The sequence below is a fragment of the Solanum verrucosum genome, unplaced genomic scaffold, assembly GCF_900185275.1.
Source record: "Solanum verrucosum unplaced genomic scaffold, falcon-dt-bn FXZP01000085.1, whole genome shotgun sequence".
Lineage (NCBI taxonomy): Eukaryota > Viridiplantae > Streptophyta > Magnoliopsida > Solanales > Solanaceae > Solanum > Solanum verrucosum.
The window spans coordinates 2,740,295-2,759,710 of NW_026019839.1; the positions used below are offsets into that span (position 1 = coordinate 2,740,295).

At 32.4% G+C, this 19,416-nt stretch overlaps 3 protein-coding genes across 5 annotated transcripts in view; 2 read left to right on the forward strand and 1 right to left on the reverse strand.

The window, feature by feature from the left end:
* LOC125815441 (uncharacterized) overlaps nt 1–19,416 on the forward strand; it is a 426,658-nt gene that overhangs the window by 365,254 nt on the left and 41,988 nt on the right. The window lies entirely within an intron of this gene.
* LOC125815227 (glyceraldehyde-3-phosphate dehydrogenase, cytosolic) overlaps nt 1–19,416 on the forward strand; it is a 613,914-nt gene that overhangs the window by 145,402 nt on the left and 449,096 nt on the right. The window contains exon 1 of one of the 3 annotated variants that reach the window (XM_049494680.1): nt 17,802–17,806. The exons of the other annotated variants lie outside the window; for them this stretch is intronic. The gene's annotated coding sequence lies outside the window, so the exon portion shown is untranslated. Of the gene's footprint in view, nt 1–17,801; nt 17,807–19,416 lie in introns of those variants that run through there. 3 annotated transcript variants of the gene reach the window in all.
* Nucleotides 9,611–10,333, reverse strand: LOC125814491 (ATP-dependent DNA helicase pfh1-like). The gene has a single exon (XM_049493946.1). The coding sequence runs from the start codon at nt 10,331–10,333 to the stop codon at nt 9,611–9,613; it is 723 nt and encodes a 240-aa protein (XP_049349903.1).

The following is a 19,416-nucleotide window of genomic DNA, read 5'->3' on the forward strand; positions in this document are numbered from 1 at the left end:
GGAGCTCAATGAAGACATAAAATCATTTGGCAGGCATTATTAATGTGCAAAGTACAATTGGACAAATCTTTTTTCACAGAAGATCTGTTACAGCGACAGAAAATATTGGACAATATGAAAAACTTTACTGAATCGAGTATGTGATGGCTTATGTATGACTTAGTATCATCGAAGATACAGTTTGTAGAAGAGACCTAATCTGTCACATTTATATCCAAAGGCAGCATTAAGTCTTACGAAAAATGTTTCCTATTTTTCATAGAAACTCAATTTTCATGTGACAATTTAAAATTTCAATAAAAAGAAACCAAAAAAAAAGATAAAAGAAAACAGCTATGCTGCAGATATTTTGATCATGTTGGGCATGAAGCTAAAAGCAAACTGTTGGACCTATGGTATATCTATGAAAGATTGAATGTAGCTAATAACTGTAATTTGTATCAATTTTTATTTTGTGTTTTGGTCAGAAGCAGAATCTGCAAGAAAAAAAGAAAATGGGAAGAGGGAAAAGATGAAAAGGGAAGAAATAATACCTGAGAAAGGGAGCAAAAATTTATCTTGAGTGAAAGGCTAGTAAATTTATGTTGTATGAGTAATATATATACATAAGGGTAATATTATATATTATTGTATATATATATATATATATATATATATATATATATATATATAAATATGTATTACCTTATCCTTATCCAATTTGTTATTTAATTTTTTTTTTAGAAATATAGAAATTATAAAGGACAAAAAAATTACATGTGTCTTGTTAGAAATTCATGGGGTTTTGGTTGTCAATGAAATGGTGCCAAAAAAGACAGAAAATCAGTACATTTGGTAGTCCAAAAAGAGACAAAATCATTACCTTTGACTACCTAATGTAATGATTTTTTTTTTTGGCATTATTTCATTGGCAACCAAAGTTGCATGAATTTTGAAGAAGACAGTTGTAGTTTAATGGTTCTTTCTAAAAATAACGAAAAAAATTATTTATCTATCTATATATATATATATATATATCTATATATATATATGGAGAGAGAGAGACACTGTCACACACACATGAAACGATGTGTCATCTGGTTAGTATTGTAGCAAAAATAGTATATGATTAGCATTTTGTTTCTACTGTAAAATTGAATGTAGGAACTGTTAGGCTTAAGGTAGATAATGCATTTTCGTAAAAGTAAAATACATTTGAATGCCTAATAAGTTGACAAGCACACAGAGATTACTACTGCGTTTGCTTTTTCTTTGACTACATGCAAAAGTTGAATGCTATTCCTTCTAGCTTTCTCCTAAAGTAAGGGAAATTCATTAATGTGTATTTCACATTATTAGGGACTTTAAATGTGAATGATTTGAGCCTATATGATTACGGGGACTTTAGTGGTAGACAACTGAGGACAAGTATTTAGCAAAGTTCTTTTATTGAAGGTAATATCTTGGTGTTCAATTAGGGTGAGTGAAGACAGAATAACATAGTACAATGTAGACTGAACAATACAGCAGAACAGTAACAGAGGTAAAAAAAAAAAAAGCAGGAAAATGCAGAAACTTACGTTTGTCAGTCAGAAGTTTGTTCTTTATTTCACCAGTTGAAGAAGTGTGAGTTAGAAAATCCTACAGAAGCTGTAGCAAGTATGCAGTGTATTAGCTAAAACTATGCAAAAACGAAGATTCAAATGAAGATTGCATTCTTCAGAGCACTCTAATTAACTACAACGTCAAATGACAGCCTAGCAACAGTAGAGTATATATCAAAAGGCAGATATGTGGTAAAGGCGCAAATAGCAACAGTGTGTGAGGGTGAAGCATATATGTGGTTAATACATTGGCTAAAGTTGTTGAATCTTCGGATAATTTCCAAAGTTAACTGTCTCTTTAGTGTAGAGGACTTGGAGAAAGAAGAGCGTGTTGTTCTTTTAGCTAAACTACTGTAGTTTATTCTGCAAATGAAGAAGTTGTTGTTTCCTGTTGAGTTATCTTTCACTGACCTATTAGTACATATTTGTTGTGGACATCAGCAATGTAGAAATTGCAGAAGGAGTAAGACATAGAGTGGAGTTTTCCTCTAGTTTGACATGACATATATACTGCAAATCAATACTAACTAAGGCAACTAACGAAAAAATTGAGTGACATTTGCACATTAGTACAGGGAACTCCTACAGTATATTACATTGATTTGTTTAGAAGGCATTACCTGTATATCATACAACCCATTTAGGTATAATTACATTTGATAAGAGCTCTTTTGTTCCCACTGAAATGAATATAGATAGTAGAAGAGAATGACTAAATATACAGTAAGATTTGCTTATGTAAAAGGACATGAACTTAGTAGCCAATTTTTTCACTTGTCAAAGAGAAACAAGTTGAGCTACGAGTTGAATGCCATAAATAAGAACAGAAATCTAAGAATAAGTGTCAGAAATCATCTGTACCTGCTTGCTCTGAATGTTGTCTTTTATTTTCTATGTTGGAAACATTGGTATTCATTTGAGCAGAACCACCAACAGAAGCCATGGGATGCAATGTTCGGACATCAGGAGAATTAAGCAGATTCATTTTTGTAGGAATGAAGTCTGTGTTACTACTGCCTGCAGCTACAGTGATGTGACCATGTTAATCGTAGAGTTTGAAATGAAAAACAAAGGAATACAAACCACATCCACTGCGTGCAATTACCATATCAGTGTCTACCACATTCCTAGTTCGATAGAAATACTTAAGAGTTAGCTTTAGGTCTAAAGTGAAGCATGATTTTGCGTGTTTTTTCGCATTATTTGATTGGCAACTAAAACAACATGAATTTTGAAGAAGACAGTTGTAGTTTAATTGTTGTTTCTAAAGAAGGGAAAAAAATATTTATCTATCTATGTATCTATCTATATATATATATATATACACACAGACACACACACACATATGAAATGGTGTGTCGTCTGGTTAGTATGGTAGGAAAAATAGTATAGGATTAGCATTTTCTTTTGACTGTAAAATGTAATGTACGAACTGTTAGGCTAAAGGTAGATAATACATTTCCCTAAAATTCAAATACATTTGAATGCCTAATAAGTTGAGCAAAACACAGAGGTCAGTGCTGCTGTATTTGTAAAAAAAAAATGTAATTTAGATTCTTCATTTGCAATATATGTTCAGCAATGGATCTAAAAACATTTACAAATTCCTGAAAGTATAAGTTCACTGAGTATTTACATTAGTGAATTTGCTTTATTAAATATGTATATGTCTTATGCAGTGCTTATTTAGTTGGAAGAAAGTTTGTAATATTAATTCAGAAATGTTTACAAGAAATAAAGCGTGAAAGGGAATTTGAAAAAAAATAGAAAATTGTGGTACCTGCTGTAGTATTGGTACTTCAAGATTTACATTAGCGATGAGGTGGCAGTTGATCGAAACAGTGTGTACAATGTCATTGTTGCAGTAGTTTGCTGATGCTGCTATAGCTTGTTATTATCTTCATGGTAAGAAGTTCAGTGAGCACATTTATCTTTGCTCCAAATTGAAAACGGATGAAGTAAATGGAAGACAAAGTATGTGGTTTAGGATATATATATGTTTATTTTGTCAAAATTAGGAAGAAGAAGAAGTTAAAAGCTGCAATGAAAATAAGATAATGTATGGTCTAATTGACTGTGTTCTTTAAATATATATATGAACTCTCTCTTTTAACTGATGACATATGAAATACAGAAGAGTAGAGAAAGCTAGTGTTTACAATGAACGTGTGTTCTATAGTCTTAAATTATAAGCAAAGTAAAAACTTCAAATATATAATATGACACTGTGCAAAAACTGAATGTAAGATTAGATATTATATACCTTTGAGTAAAGAATATTTTCAGTGTCTTTGCCTTTTGCTTTACTATATTCAAAAGTTGAATGATAGTCCTTCTAGCTTTCTCCTATAGTAAGGAAAATTAAAGAACGTGCATTTCACATTATTATGGACTTTAAATGTGAATGATTTGAGGTGATATGATTATGGGCAGAATTATGTATACAAACCATGTCTCATCTGGTTAGTATGGTAGCAAAAATAGTATATGATTACCATTTTGTTTCTACTGTAAAATTGAATGCAGGAACTGTTAGGCTAAAGGTAGATAATGCATTTCTGTAGAAGTAAAATACATGTGAATGCCTAATAAGTTGACAAGCACACAAAGATTACTACTGCCTTTGCTTTTTCCTTTACTACATGTGAAAGTTCAATGATACTCCTTGTAGTTTTCTCCTATAGTAAGGGAAATTCATTAATGTGTATTTCACATTATTAGGGAGCTGATGGTTTATTCTGAAGGAACAGAGTAGATTGCGGTGGAGTTATACTTTGACGGTCAGAGTTAGTCTTTGTAAAGTGCAGAGGAGCAAGATTTTGGGGAAGACCATGTGTTTGAGCAGAGTATTCTAGCTAGCATAGTGCCAGAAGAGCTACCCTTTTTTCAGTTGGTGTTTTATGGTAAGAAATAGGGTTTTTAGGATTTTTGGCATTGTTTTTGGTAGTAGTTGTTTATTCAGGCAGGATTGCATTGATTTTCCGTTTAGTGTTAGACAACTGAGGGCAAGTATTTAGCGAAGTTCTTTTATTGAAGGTAATATCTTCGTGTTCAATTAGGGTCAGTCAACACAGAATAACATGGTACAATGTAGACTGAAGAATACAGCAGAACAGTAACAGAGCTTAAAAAAGTATAGAGCAGGAAAATGCAGAAACTTACGTTTGTCAGTCAGAAGTTTATTCTCTATTTCGGCAGCTGAAGAAGTGTGAGTTTGAAAATCCTACATAAGTTGTAGCAAGTATGCAGTGTATTAGTTAAAAGTATGGAAAAGCGAAGATTGAAATGAAGATTGCATTCTTAAGACCATTGTAATTAACTACAAGGTCAAATGACAGCCTACCAAGAGTAGAGCATATATTAAAAGGCACATATGTGGTAAAAGCGCAAATAGCAGCCGTGTCTGAGGGTCAACCATATATGTGGTTAATACATTGGGTAAAGTTGTTGGATCTTTGGATAATTCCCAAAGTTAACTGTCTCTTTAGTGTAGAGGACCTGGAGAAAGAAGATTGTCTCCTTCTTTCAGCTAAACTACTGTACTTTATTCTTTAAATGAAGAAGTTGTTCTTTCCTGTTGAATTATCTTTGATTGACCTATTCAGTACATATTTGTTATGCACATGAGCAATGTAGAAATCCCAGAAGCAGTAAGACATAGAGTGGAGTTTTCCTCTAGTTTGACACGACATATATACTGCAAATCAATACTAACTAAGGCAACTAACGAAAAAATTGACTGACATTTGCGCATTAGTACAGGGAACTCCTACAGTATAATACATTGATTTGTTTAGAGGGTATTACCGTTATATCATATAACGCATTTAGGTATAATTACATTTGATAAGAGCCGTTTTGTTCCCATTGAAATGAATATAGAGAGTAGAAGAGAATGACTAAATATACAATAAGATTTGGTTATGTAAAAGGAGACGAACTTAGTAGGCAATTTACTCCTAATAAGCTATAAATTTTTCTCATCAGAACAATTGCTTTGAGTTGATGAATTTGTAATATGTCTATGTCATTGATTGTAGTGTGTACAATTCAGAAGTCATTTAATTTCATAAGAACTACAAGAGAGGAAACAGAGATCCAACTATTGTCTAGGAAAGTGAGGAAAATGAGCAGATTAAAGGCAGCTAGCATACCTTTGTTAGCTTGGAAGATCGATGAACTCCAAAGAAGCTTTGCATATTCAGAGATGCAGAGGAAGAAACAAATAACAGGTGGCAGCTGCAATTGAGGTAACAAATAGGTCTGAATAGAAGAGAGCCTTGAGTTGTTGCAATGTTTAAATGATGTGGAAACGTAAAAGGCAAAATAGAAGTGATACCGAGGATGAAGACTTTGACCAAACACTTTATTTGCATGTTCAATTCTTTGTTGTACCTCATTGTTAACCTGGAAACAGGTCAAAGCAGCGGAAGTAAAACTACTGCAAAAATGAAAGTAACCGAAATTATTACCAAAGAAATCTCCCTAGCTGCACTGCTTTTTTTTGTGATTTACTTTTTTTGCTGTTATGTAAGTATAATATGTAATTGGATTTTATATTTTAAAGATATTTAATTGTGAAAGAAGAAATGATAAGCGAATGAAACAAAGTAAGGATAAGCTTAGAAGCAAGTATTTCCCTAGAATGCTAGGCCTAGCAGTTAATGAGTTTGAATAGTCATTAAGAATTTGGACTATCTTGGAAAAACAGAAAGTCAGACAAACTTTAAACGATAATTAAAACACTTGAATGAAAAGTGATGTGCAAAGAGTGGAAAATAAATCAGTAAGAGAAGTAGTAAATTAGCAGAAGAAAGAAAGTACTATAAATTGGTGCTAGTAGCATTATGAGAGACTTTCCTACTGGAGTGAATACTACCAATGGGTGAGATAACAATTTTGACTGTATTTGAAAATTTTTTGTTACAGGCAAAGTAAACTATGAGAGAATAGCTTGTGCTTGTATGAAATTGTATAGATCATGGGAGAAGACATATAAGATACATGTGATCACGTGTGGGATGTCTGTGAATGTTGTGGACTGCCTAGGTTGTATATAGAGTTTGCGTCGACAGTTGAAGCAATCCCTGTAAGCTGGTGATAATGCAGAGGCTGCTGCAGACCCTGCAGGCTGTTGTGTATGAGTGGTATTTTTATCTTCCAGTTGCACGGAATCTCCTATGAAAGGGATTTAGTATTTAGGAATATTCAATTTAAGGGAATTCAACATTGGTATTCATTTGAGCAGAACCACCAGCAAAAGGCATGGGATGCAATGTCCGGACATCAGGAGAATTAAGCAGATTCATTTTTGTAGAAATGAAGTCTGTGTTACTACTGCCTGCAACTACAGTCATGTGACCATGTTAATCGTAGACTTTGAAATGAAAAACAAAGGAATACAAAGCACTTCGACTGCATGCAATTACCATATCAGTGTCTACCACATTCCCAGTTCAAGAGCTATACTTAAGAGTTAGGTTTAGGTCTAAAGCGAAGCATGATTGTGCCTGTTTTTTGGTATTAATTGATTGGCAACTAAAACAGCATGAATTTTGAATAAGACAGTTCTAGTTTAATTGTTCTTTCTAAATAAGGGGAAAAATATATATCTATCTATCTATCTATGTATATATATATATATATATATATATATATATATATATATATATATACTCTCCCTCTCTCTCTCTATATATATATATATACACACACAGACACACACACAGAGACACACATATGAAATAGTGTGTCATCTGGTTAGTATGGTAGGAAAAATAGTATAGGATTAACATTTTGTTTTTACCGTAAAATGTAATGCAGGAATTGTTTGGCTAAAGGTTTAGGTTTAGGTCCAAAGGCAAGCAAAACTTGCAACATGCATGTATAGATAAGTAAAGCTTAGGCATAGCAGAAAAATCATGAGTTAATAATTGTAACTCCTTAATTGAAAATCACACAGAAATTGAGTACATAACTATAAAAAAAAAAAGTGAACAAGACAGATATAAGCATAATAATACCTTCATCTCTTCATTTACCACTGGCATTTCCATTTGCATTTGCAGTTGAATGAACTAATGGAGGCGCAGCTGGTGACAATTGCTTTTGTTGAAGATGTGCATCGGCAGTAGAAACTTTAGTATTCACTTCTACAATATCATTATCTTTGGCTTCCAAATGTTGTAGCATTTTTTGGATCAGTGAGACATGCACAACACGATTTTTAGCAGCTTCTTTCTCCTAAAGTAATACTGTACTTTCAAACTGTTTGAACTTTTCCTAATGCATGTTTAGTTTTGCCTCAACTTCAGCTTCTTCCTTTTTTAGTTGTTGATTTTTCCTTTGCATATCCTTTAATCAATGGAGAATCGATTGAAGGATATGTAGAGGAAAAATCAGGAGGAAAAAAATGGAACAGCTAAATTTGAGGCAAAACAGAAATGATGCTTGGAAAAGTTAAAAGAGTTGGAAAGTAGAGTATCACTTCAGGAGGAAGAAGCTGCTAAAAATCGTGCTGTGGATGTCTGAGTGATCCAAAAAATGCTAGTAGATTTGGAAGCGAAGGATGATGATGTTGTAGAAGTGAATAGTAAAGCTTGTGGTGTCGATGGAGTTTTTTATTAAAAGGATTTTTGCTAAATCTGTCTAAGTTTTTACAGATTCAAAATCTGTCTTAAGATTTTGAATTTTTGTCCACAGGTGTTTTTCGCAGATGCAATGAAGAACAAAAAAGAAGAAGAACAAAGACAAAAGAGAAAGAATTAAAAGAAATGACGATGTGGGGGTACCTGTCCTCATCAACAATTGTTGTGTTTTAAAGCTTAATGTTTAGATATAGATAAACTGAATGTAGTGTTCCTCCAATAGCAAAATCGTTCTTCAATTGCACAGTTACTTCTATGGTGAGCAGATTGTTGGAAGTATGAAAAAAAACCTACAGGAAAATACAATGGACCAAGGGCAAAACGAAGTTAGAACATAGATAAAATAAACTGATGAGAAAAATACATAAAACCCAGAGAAATGTATAGTTGTGAAATTAGTGAGACCTTCAAATCATCAAATGTAAATAGAGGTGAAATTAACAACAAAGTAATATCAAGTATTAATTGTTACTTATCTTTAAAAAAACCATCTAAAGTAAAATAAGCTGAAATTTAAGAATGTGTAGCATGAGGGTGGTTAGTTGTTACATTTCTTGTTTTTAAAAGTATCATGAGAATGCTTTTCGAATAATTTCGTCATAAACTACATTATATGTAGAATGATCATTTGTATCCTCAGCTGTAGGCGGGCGTATTAATATTTTTATGTTGTCTGAACATTTGCTCGAGATAAAGCAACATAAAGTTGTCCATGCGAAAAAACTGGTTCGCGCAGATAGATTCCAACAAAATCTAATGTTTGACCTTGAGCTTTGTTTATAGTCATAGCAAAACATAACCTTATTGGAAATTGTGTTCTTTTGAAGGGAACTGGTAGCTTTTCATCTTGTGATGCCAGTAATGGTATCTTTGAAATAAAAACGTGTTTATTTTTAAAATCACCATTGGAAATAGTAGCACTGATAACATGTGACTTAAAATCATGACATGTCAATCATGTACCATTGCATAAACCTTCAGTAGGATTTAAGTTTCTTAATAATATAACTGGACATTTTTTTTTCAAAGTTAATCTATAAGGTGGTAAATTAGCAGGATGTAAGGTGTGCAAGAAATCTTCAAATTGGCATTGATCATTTGGTTCTATTGTTTCATCAATAGCTATATAGACTGTAGCATCATCGGGAAATCTATGTATAAGCATGTCATTTATTTCATGAACAAAATCATTTTTTGTTGTCAAAATAATACGGGAAGTTATAAAGGATGGATTAGAATAGAATGTACGGAAATCAGGATAAGTTACATTAAACAAAAGATTCAAAGATTCTATTTCATGTGTAAAGGGAATGACAAAATTATTGGGAATTTCAATTTTGTTGTAGTTGTTAGTTTTTTCTTGTCCATTTCCAATTCTCATTAAAATGCACAAAATGCTGGATCTTGTTTTGCACGCATGTTTTCAGATAAGCACAATTTTTCGAGATGATTCCAAATATGGGAGTATAATAAACTTTGACCAATAAAATCTTCTTTTTTCCCATTACGAACAACAGGAAGTGTTTGTCTAAAATCTCCCCCAAAAACTACAACTTTTCCACCAAAAAGTGTTTTTGTATTCATAAGATCTTTTAAAAGTGTATCAAGAGCTTCAATGGTGTTTTTTTTTGCCATTGAGACTGCATCCCAAACAATTAACTTTGAATCTTGAATTAGAGTCGATAATGAACATTGTTTACTAATATTGCAAGTGAAATTTTCATCGATGTCAATAGGAATTTTGAAACGTGAATGAGCTATTCGTCCTCCTGGAAGTATTGAAGCTGCGACAGCAGAACTTGCAGTTGCTAAAGCTATGTATCCTTTTGTTCTTATAGCGGCCAACAAAGCTCGATAAAGGAAAGTTTTTCCTGTTCCACCAGGACCATCAATGAAAAAAGCTCCTGATTTATTGGAATATACTCTTTCAAGAATTATGTCATATGCCCTTTTTTGTTCAACATTTAATTTGCTTTGAAGATGTATATCTTTTTCAGAGACTATTATATTTCTTTCGAAATATATTTCTTTTGCCTCATTAGTTGTTTTAGAGAAGCTAACATTTCCAAATATATCTTTAAATTCACTTATGTTATGTCCCATTGAAAGTAGAACTAATGGGCGAGATAACAATTCTGACTATATTTGAAAATTTGTTGTTATAGGCAAAGTAAAATATGAGAGAATAGCTGGTGGTTGTATCAAATTGTATAGATCATGGGCGAAGACATATAAGATACCTGCGATCACGTGTGGGATGTATGTGAATGTTGTCGAGTGGCTAGCATGTATATAGAGTTTGTGTGCGAAGTTGAAGCAATCCCTGTAAGTTGGTGATAATGAAGAGGCTCCTGCAAACCCTGCAGGCTGTTGTGTATGAGTGGTATTTTTATTTTCCAGTTGCAGGGAATCTCCTATGAAAGGGATTTAGTATTTAGGAGCATTCAATCTAAGGGATTTGAACATGAACGAAGTTACAACTACACATGGAAGAACTTACACATGGAACAGCTGAAACGAACTATTAAATATATTACATGAAATATGTGGAACATGTAATGATTTTTAATACCCAATGACAATTTGGAGTATCCTGAAAACCGGAAAAGTGAAGTAAGGCCAAACGATAAGTAAAAGAGTTGAAGTAAAAGTCATGTGCAAACACCGGTAAGTAAATTAATAAGAGAAGTACTAAATTAGGAGTAGAAATGAAGTAGGAAAAATTCATCCTACTACCATTATGAGAGAGTTTCCTACTGCAGTGAATAGTACAGATGGTTAAGATAAGAATTCTGAGTGTATTGCAGAAGTTTTTGTTACAGGTGAAGTAGAATATGAGAGAATACCTCTTGGGTGTATAAAAGTGTATAGATGATGGGACAAAACATATAAGGTACCTGCGATCACGCCTGCGATGTCTGTGAATCTGGTGGAGTGGCTAGCCTGTATATATAGCTTGGGTCAGCATTTGAACCAATCCCTCTAAGGTGGCGATAATGAAGAGGCTGTTGCGAAGCCAGCAGGCTGTTCTGTATCACTGGTATTTGTAGCGTTGAGTTGCAGCCAATTACCTGTGAAATAAAGTAAGTATTTACGAATATTTAATTTCAGGAAATTCAACATGAAATAAGTTACAAATACATATGGGACAAATGGAAAGACTCATTAATTATACTACATGAAATATTTTCTTTGGTTTTACTAAGGAATTTGTTTGGACAAGTATTTAGGGGGAAAAAAGCGAAGACATATACAAGCTCTGAATACCGAACATGCGGGGATACAACATATCTGACAAATGACAGTATGTTTAACAAGGGAAATTGAGGTGGTATTCTGGGTATAATGTGATTGAACCAGCAGAAATATTGCATCCAAATAGTCTAACCTATTGATGAAAGCAATCAAAGCGGGTAACATCAGAAGAACAATGTAGAGCAGGTAATACATTCCCATCCTGTTAAGCACAGGGAATATTGACACACAGTAAGTACAAAAGATGTAACAATTTCATCTTCTATAATAGATTTTTGCAACAAACAATGTATCTACATATCCCAAATATTTGTCAAACATTTTATTTTGACATGCGTCTCTCTCTCGAGTTTATCTGTAAATATGCAGGTGGAATTTATGAAGATAAATGTACCTTAATTAACACATACTTTAACAATTATCAGCAGTGTTAACGACATATTGACAAATTTAATGTAAAATTGTTATGACCAAGTAGGGACTGTGGTGGTTCGATGGTGACGACAGTGCAACAGACAAATGCATGCAATTATTGAGCAGAAGTTTGCAACACATACATAGATAGAGTATAATATGGCTTAATATGCTCGACAAAAGAGAAATTAGGAATCGGAGAAAGAGGAAAACAAAATACAAATTAGGAATAGGAGAAAGAGGAAATGATGGAGCAAAGCTGTAAATTTCACTTAAACGACGAAGAAATACCTGCGCAGATCTTCCGAAACAAAGAGAAATGTTGACGAAAGCTTCACAGACAGATTTTAACTCTGTAGACAAACAGAAAACACTAATTAGCAGATGGATTCGCCATTGAAGAGGTCAGAAGTACAAGAAAGAGTTGACAGAATACAGAGACTTTACCAAGGAGGACAGAAACTTAAAGCATGAAGAAGCAGTTGCGCAGTTCGTCGGAAACAAACAGAGATCTTCAAGAAAGCTTGAGAGACAGCTTTAAAGTGTCTAGAAAAATAGGAAAAAACAAGGAGCAGACGGATTCGCCATTGAAGAGATGAGAAGTAGAAGGAAGAGTAGAGAGAATAGTCGGACTTTACGAAGGAGGCGAGAAATTAGGGTTAGAAATTGTTCACACATAGGAAGAAAGTTCTAGAGAAAGTGGCTTTATTTATTATATTGATGTACAATTAGTACTACCATTAGTACAATACAAAGATGCAGTGTTGGTCCTTTCTAAAATGTACAATTAGTACTGCGTTTAGTACAATGAAATAATGCAGTGTTGGTCCTTTTTAAGTCTCATTTCTACATAAGGGTAATATATATATATATATATATATATATATATATATATATATATATATATATATATCTTTACGTATGTTTTATTTTGGTCCTGTAATATATTTTACTTGACTGAAACAGTTTTTAATGTATAATAAAAGGTGTTTATTTTGATCATTCAAAAATAAAAGTGTTATAGTATTTAACTATGAATTTCATGTTACTAAGAAAAACCACTATCATTGCCATCTTTGTTAGCTCCAAAGAAAAATTCCATCAAAATCTATTTGTCTTTACCTTCTCTAATAAAATAAAAAATTCTCTTGTTTAGAAACATAAATGGATATTAGGTCAACTTAAAAATATTTTAGGAAAGAGAAAATGATAAATTTCATAGGAGAAAGAGAAAATGGTGTTAGGTATTAGGGAATTCTTCGATTGGAGCTAACAAAGAAGATAATAATAGTGAATTTTGTTAGCCACATAGTGTCAGTAGTTAAATTTAACACTTTTTTTTTATAAGTCTGTTAGGTTTAAAGTAAAGGGTCAAAATAGACATCTTTTGTTATACATTAATAGAGCCGTAAAAATGGGCTTAGCCTATGGGGCCAACCCAACCCAACCCGTTATTGGGGTAGGGTTGGAATAGAATTTTTCAAGCTCATTTAAAATCAGGGCTTATAAACTTGGCCCATATAAGCTTTTGCCCTTGAGGCTTGATCGGGGTCGGGCTAGGATCGGCTCATGGACCAAAACTATTTATTTAAGAGTAACTTATAGAAATTTCACTAGTGTATGAGATAATTACTTAGATGCACATTATGTTGTAATAATATGAAACTTACTAGATTTTGGTGTGTCAAGCTACATGTATCTCGGGATATATGGACTCAAAATTAGGAGTAATTTGTTCTAGATACACTGTATCCAAATGAATTCGCATGTATCTAGGATACAATGATGAATCCCACGCCCTCGCCTCCCTCTCATCTCTCTACTCTCTCATCTCACTCGCGTATCTGGGATGCATCACATCAGATACATGTATCTCGCATATCTAATATCCTACATACCTGCTAATCACAATAGATTTTTTGCTAGTGTTATTGAAACAACACTATTATTTACCATATCTGATTTGAAAATCTTCTCATTTTCTTGATATCATAGAATTTTAAGTTTGAAAAGAAAAAAAGAAAGAAAGAAAAAAGAAAGGGTTAGCCCGCCCCAACCCGTAACCCTTTAAGGGTTGGGTTGAGCATTTTCAGGCCCTTCCCAATGAAGGGCTAGCTCGCCCTAACCCATCAAATTCCTCGGCCCACGAGGCTTGGGCCAGGTGGGGCTGGATTGACCCTTTTTGACAATTCTATACATTTAGGACCATTTCAATCAAACGGACTAGATTAAGGACTGAAATGAACATTTTTGTTATACATTAAGGATCATTTCAATTAAGTGAAATATATTAAGGACCAAAATAAAACATTACCCATGCACTAAGGACTATTTTGGTCATTTACTATGTGAGACTGTTAGCAATATCCACTCACCCTTCATGAATTCCATGTCACAGACCTTTTAGTCCTTGTAATCCTTTTGCCTGATTTGTGCCAAAGGAAGCCACTTATGAATTAATTTGATTTTGTACAAGAAATTCTTCAAACTTTTTCAAGGTTTGTGGTAATCTTACAACAAAGTTCATGTCGATTCTTTTTCACGTCCACTCAAATATAAGTATTCTTTGAGTCACACCACTTAATCTTTGGTGTTCATATACATCAAGATCAGAGGCGGACTCGTCGAAATTTTTTGTATTGTACATATATACATTATTTGTAAAGTTGTGTATATAAAGAAAAGGAACCTAGTCTATAAACAATGGAAAGGTGTGGATCAGTGGTGTATGGGTTCAGATTCACCCCGTGAACATGAGTTCGAACGTTAGTTTAGCCTTAACTTTTTGTTCTTTTTTGTTTCCTTTTTAAAATTAACTAATAAATGTAGACTATTATAGTTCTAGACTTTTAGTTCATATGAAATAACAATAGTAATATTCTAAATTTGTTAGTTACGTTTTCTTTTTATGTTTGTATTTGAGAATTATTTAAAATTGTTTTAAATTGTCAATAATTTAGGATATATGTTTAGTTTTTAAATATTCTCTCCGTGACTTCGATCCATATTATTTGATCATTTTCCTTTTTACACGTATATTAAGAAATCACAAAGAAGAAGATAATTTTACTAATTCACTCCTTAAAAACTTCTTGTGAATTTTACAAACAAATGTGAACACTTTAAAAAAGAATTAATGGATAATATATGAAAATTTTGATTAATGTTTTCTTGATTTAGTAAGGTGGACAACTAATATGAGACAACTATTTTTAGTAAGATGATCAACTAATATGGGAAGGGGGAGTAGTATTTAGTTTAATTTTTTTGTAATACACAAAATTGTGTATTTGTTTTCCTTTTGACTTGGTATACACGAAAGTTATGTTAGTGCATTTTTATTTATTTATTATTTTACTATTATTTTATTTATTTATTTATGACTTTCAAAATTGCTATAGTTTTAGTGTTATATATAAGGGTAATAAGTAGCTTGTTAAATCGAAAATATGTAGAAAATTTTCTTCTAAGTAGATAAAACGTTAATAGAGTATATTTTTTTGTTAGAAATATCACCTCAAAATAACTTTTTAAGGATATCATAAAAAAATGATATGATTATTACTGAGGGGTAAGACATAAGTACCCCTCTAGACTATGATCGAAATTCACACTTTATTTGTAACATTCCGAAATTTTTTAAGATAAGATTTGAGTCATTCTTTATTTGTGAATAAGATTTCACCGAGTGATTCTAAATTTTCTTAGATGTTAAGGTCACTAAAATTCCCTAGCATAAAATTGAGTTGGAAACTTTCCTTCCAATTGAGTTTCACTATGAGATTTTTCTTGGATCAACTTGAAACGACCATATCTCTTAAAATATAAAGAGTTATGTGGCCCATAACCTATCAAATTAAAGATATTTGAATCTACTTTCCAACGCCACGAAATTTCGCAACAATATGAGTTTTGAGTAAAAAATATTGATCATTTTAGTAACCTGAGACAATGCAGTGACGAATTAGTCGAAGGAAAAACATTAAAAATGTCGTTTTTATCTTTTTACCTCTAAGAAAATCCTAAAAGAATTTTCTTGACTAATTAAAGGCCCAAAACAATCAAAATTTCATTTTTTAATTTATCATTCTCTTCTCTCTCAAACCCTAAGGCAAAACCCTAAGGATAAATCAAAGTAAAAGACTTCATTCAAGATTCTTCTTCAAGGTAGTTCTTTTTTCAAGAATTTCATTCTTTCCAACTCATTTTTATTCATAGAATTGTGAATCATTAATGAGAATCCTAATTCTTGGCCATAGAGTTTCAAGAAACTACTTCAAGAAATCTCAAGAAAGGTTTTCTTGATTTTTCCCCTTCAAGCTAGGGTTTCAAGGCTTCTAATCAAGTTCTTCTTCAAGAACCTTGTTCTTTCAGGTATGTAAGGCTATCATAGTATTGGATTAGTTCGTCCTCACGCCCTACATCTACTTTCAAATCAATAAAAGAGTAATCTAGAATTCTATCCCTAGATTTGAGTATTCTTGAGTTAAGTTGATTTTGAGTTCTTGAGTTCCTATTTCTTTTTGAAATTATATTTCCTAATTATTGAATTGATATATGTTATGCATTAAGATTTTTGAGTTGATTCGTTCATGTCTATATTTCAGCATGAACCCTATGAAGTGAATATTTTTATGAGTAGTATCGTTGAATTTTGAGTACCGAGTTTCCATATTGCTATCCGTGAGTTGAGTCGTTCATGTCCATAATCCTGCATGAATCTTATGAATTGAGTTATAAATCTTGAGAATCTTTTTAAAGCAAACACTTGAGTTTTAAACTGAGTTTTTGAGAAAGTAAAAATGAGTTTTGAGAAAGAGTTTCTAAAACATTATTAGTATGACAATCGAGTATGCCATCAATGTTTAAGTAGTATGGTATCTAGTTATGCCATCAATGTTTATGCAGTATGATTTCCCGAGTCATTAATGATCATATCACAATATGATTTTGATATATTTTTGAGAAAGAGTTTTCAAGTATGAATTGAGTAAGAGTATAAGGGAGCTAAGTGTTCCCAAAAGCATTAGTTTTTACATTAATAAAAGAGAAATTTTGATTTCTAAATGAGTTATGAGTTCAAAGATATTTCAAGACCAGTTACCTCTTTTAAGAGAATAGCTTGAGCAATTATCTCAAACCAGAGGAAGAGTATGTTTTTAAACATTGAGCATGAGTATATATTATTAGGAGTAGTATTGAGCACCGATATGAGGATGAGTTAAGACAACTCACATTCCTCATAAACCATGTATGCCAACATGGGTACAAGATTATACTTTTTAGATGAATCCTAAGTGTGTTCAGGCAGAGCTTAGTGGATCCACTTAGTTGAGGTGTTCTATACCCCGACAAGGTATATGACAGTTCTGGCAGCGTGGGCGAGACGTTGTATCATCACGTAGCTCATAGTGATGGTTGTCGGTTAGAGAATCTCTCAAATTGAGTTAAAAGTGTATTTTTATTATATCACTTAATATGTTGAGTTCAGAGATGAGTAAGTATTTTGTAAAGTTTTAATGATTTCACTTCTTTAGTTCTTTACATTCAATTGAGTATATATCCATATCTACTACAGTCCTTTCATTTAGTTATTTGTTATTCACCTATGTACATACTCGTACATTCAATGTACTAATGTCATTCGACCTGCATCTTTTAATGATATAGATATAGGATCTTAAGATCCTCAACAAGAGTCTATTGTGATCACTTCATCCGGTCGTCAGCTTTTGAGTAAGACTTCCTTGCTTCCGGAGGACTCCAGTTTTGTGAGTTATTAGTAACAATTTTTTAGGAGTCGCGGGTCTAGTCCTGACACCCATCTTTATACAATAGAGGCTTCATAGAAAGACAATTTTTGAGAGTCTTTCAGTTTTCAGGTGTTTTATTTAAACTTTCATACTTAGTATATTTAGCGAAGTTTTGAGATTCAGTAATCTAATTTTTTAAAATGTTTCTTCCAATTTGATGCTTATGTATGCTTGAGTTGGTCTTTCGCTTGTAGTCAGCCAGGATGAGGGCTCGCTTAGGGGGCAGCAATGGTTCTCGAGTGCCGGTCACGTCCAGGGTGTAGGCTCGGGCCGTGACATTAATAAACTAAGGTCTTATTAACTCTGAACCCAATTTTTTTGTAATTTTGTACACCTTTTTGGCTTACGTGGCATCCAAACATCTCTCATGTGTCTCAACTACGTGGAGTCACGCATTGTACCACGTAAGCCAAAAGGTGTATAAATTACAAAAAAAAAAATGAGTTCATGGAGATAATAGGACTTTAGTTTAGTTAAAGTGTGTCTTTGAAATTTTGGTCATAGTCTAGAGATACTTGTGCATTATCCTTATTATTAACTATCACCATGGTTATTTGTAACTTGAACCCACTTTAATAAAATTCTAGGTCCGCCACTGATCAAGACACATCCCTAATTATGTCCCTCTTTATCTAACATCATCAATAATGTTATTTCAAGTCCCGCTATATTTATGCAGCCTTAGAGTGAATAAAATACTTCAAATTGTGAGCCTCTTTCAGTACACATTCAAGATTAGTCCATAAGTCCTATTGAATTACAAAGAGTTTTCTTTAGAGCTTTTGAGTGAATTTGAGAGTACAAATTTTGTTGTGTATTCTAGTTTGAGTAGTTCCAAATTTCTTCTATGATCACATTTACTTGTATAACTCTTAGTAATCTCTCCTTTTCTTTTGTGCTCACTAGTAAATTATAGTGATTATATATTTGCTACTAGATAAAAGAGCGAAGCATAAATTTTTAAATCTTGTATTCGAGTTTATGTTGGGTATATAGTAAGAATTAATGGGAAATAAGAGAAAAGATATAAAGTGACATCTGAAGTTGTCTCAAATTTTCAAAAAGACATATTAACTATGTGGACGTCCTATTACCCCCTAAACAATTTCGATAATATATTATTACATCATTTTTCTATCAATTCCAGATTTTAAATGGCAAGTGTTATCATACACCAATTATTGTGTGACATCTGTTAATTTAATTTGAAATATATATTTTTTTCATTTTAAGTTTTAATATTATTTCTCTCTCTTACTTTTTGACTTATTTTAATTTCATTTTAAATTTTACTTCATCTTCCATCCCAACTTTCAAGCTACCCCTCCCTCCATTTTCTTTCTTTCTTTCTTCTGCTTCACCTCCCACCCTCACCTCACCTCACCCCCATGTCAAGTTGATCCCCTCTATTTTTTATTTTATTTTTCTTCTTCTTCTTCGGTCAAATTCCTTTCTTTTCAAAATTATACTATTTCTAGAATTTGTGTTATTGATAACAACACTAATTATTTTTTTAAGAAAAATCAAATTTTTGAAGGTATTATCAATTAATTTATCTCATTTTCATATAACTTCAAAACTATAAATGATAATTTTGAAAGAATCAGAATTCTCCGAAAATTGAAAAAGTTTAATTAAAATTTGGATTAAAAAATCTAAATAATACCTACTAATCATCTTGAAATCTAATGGGTTTATCAAATT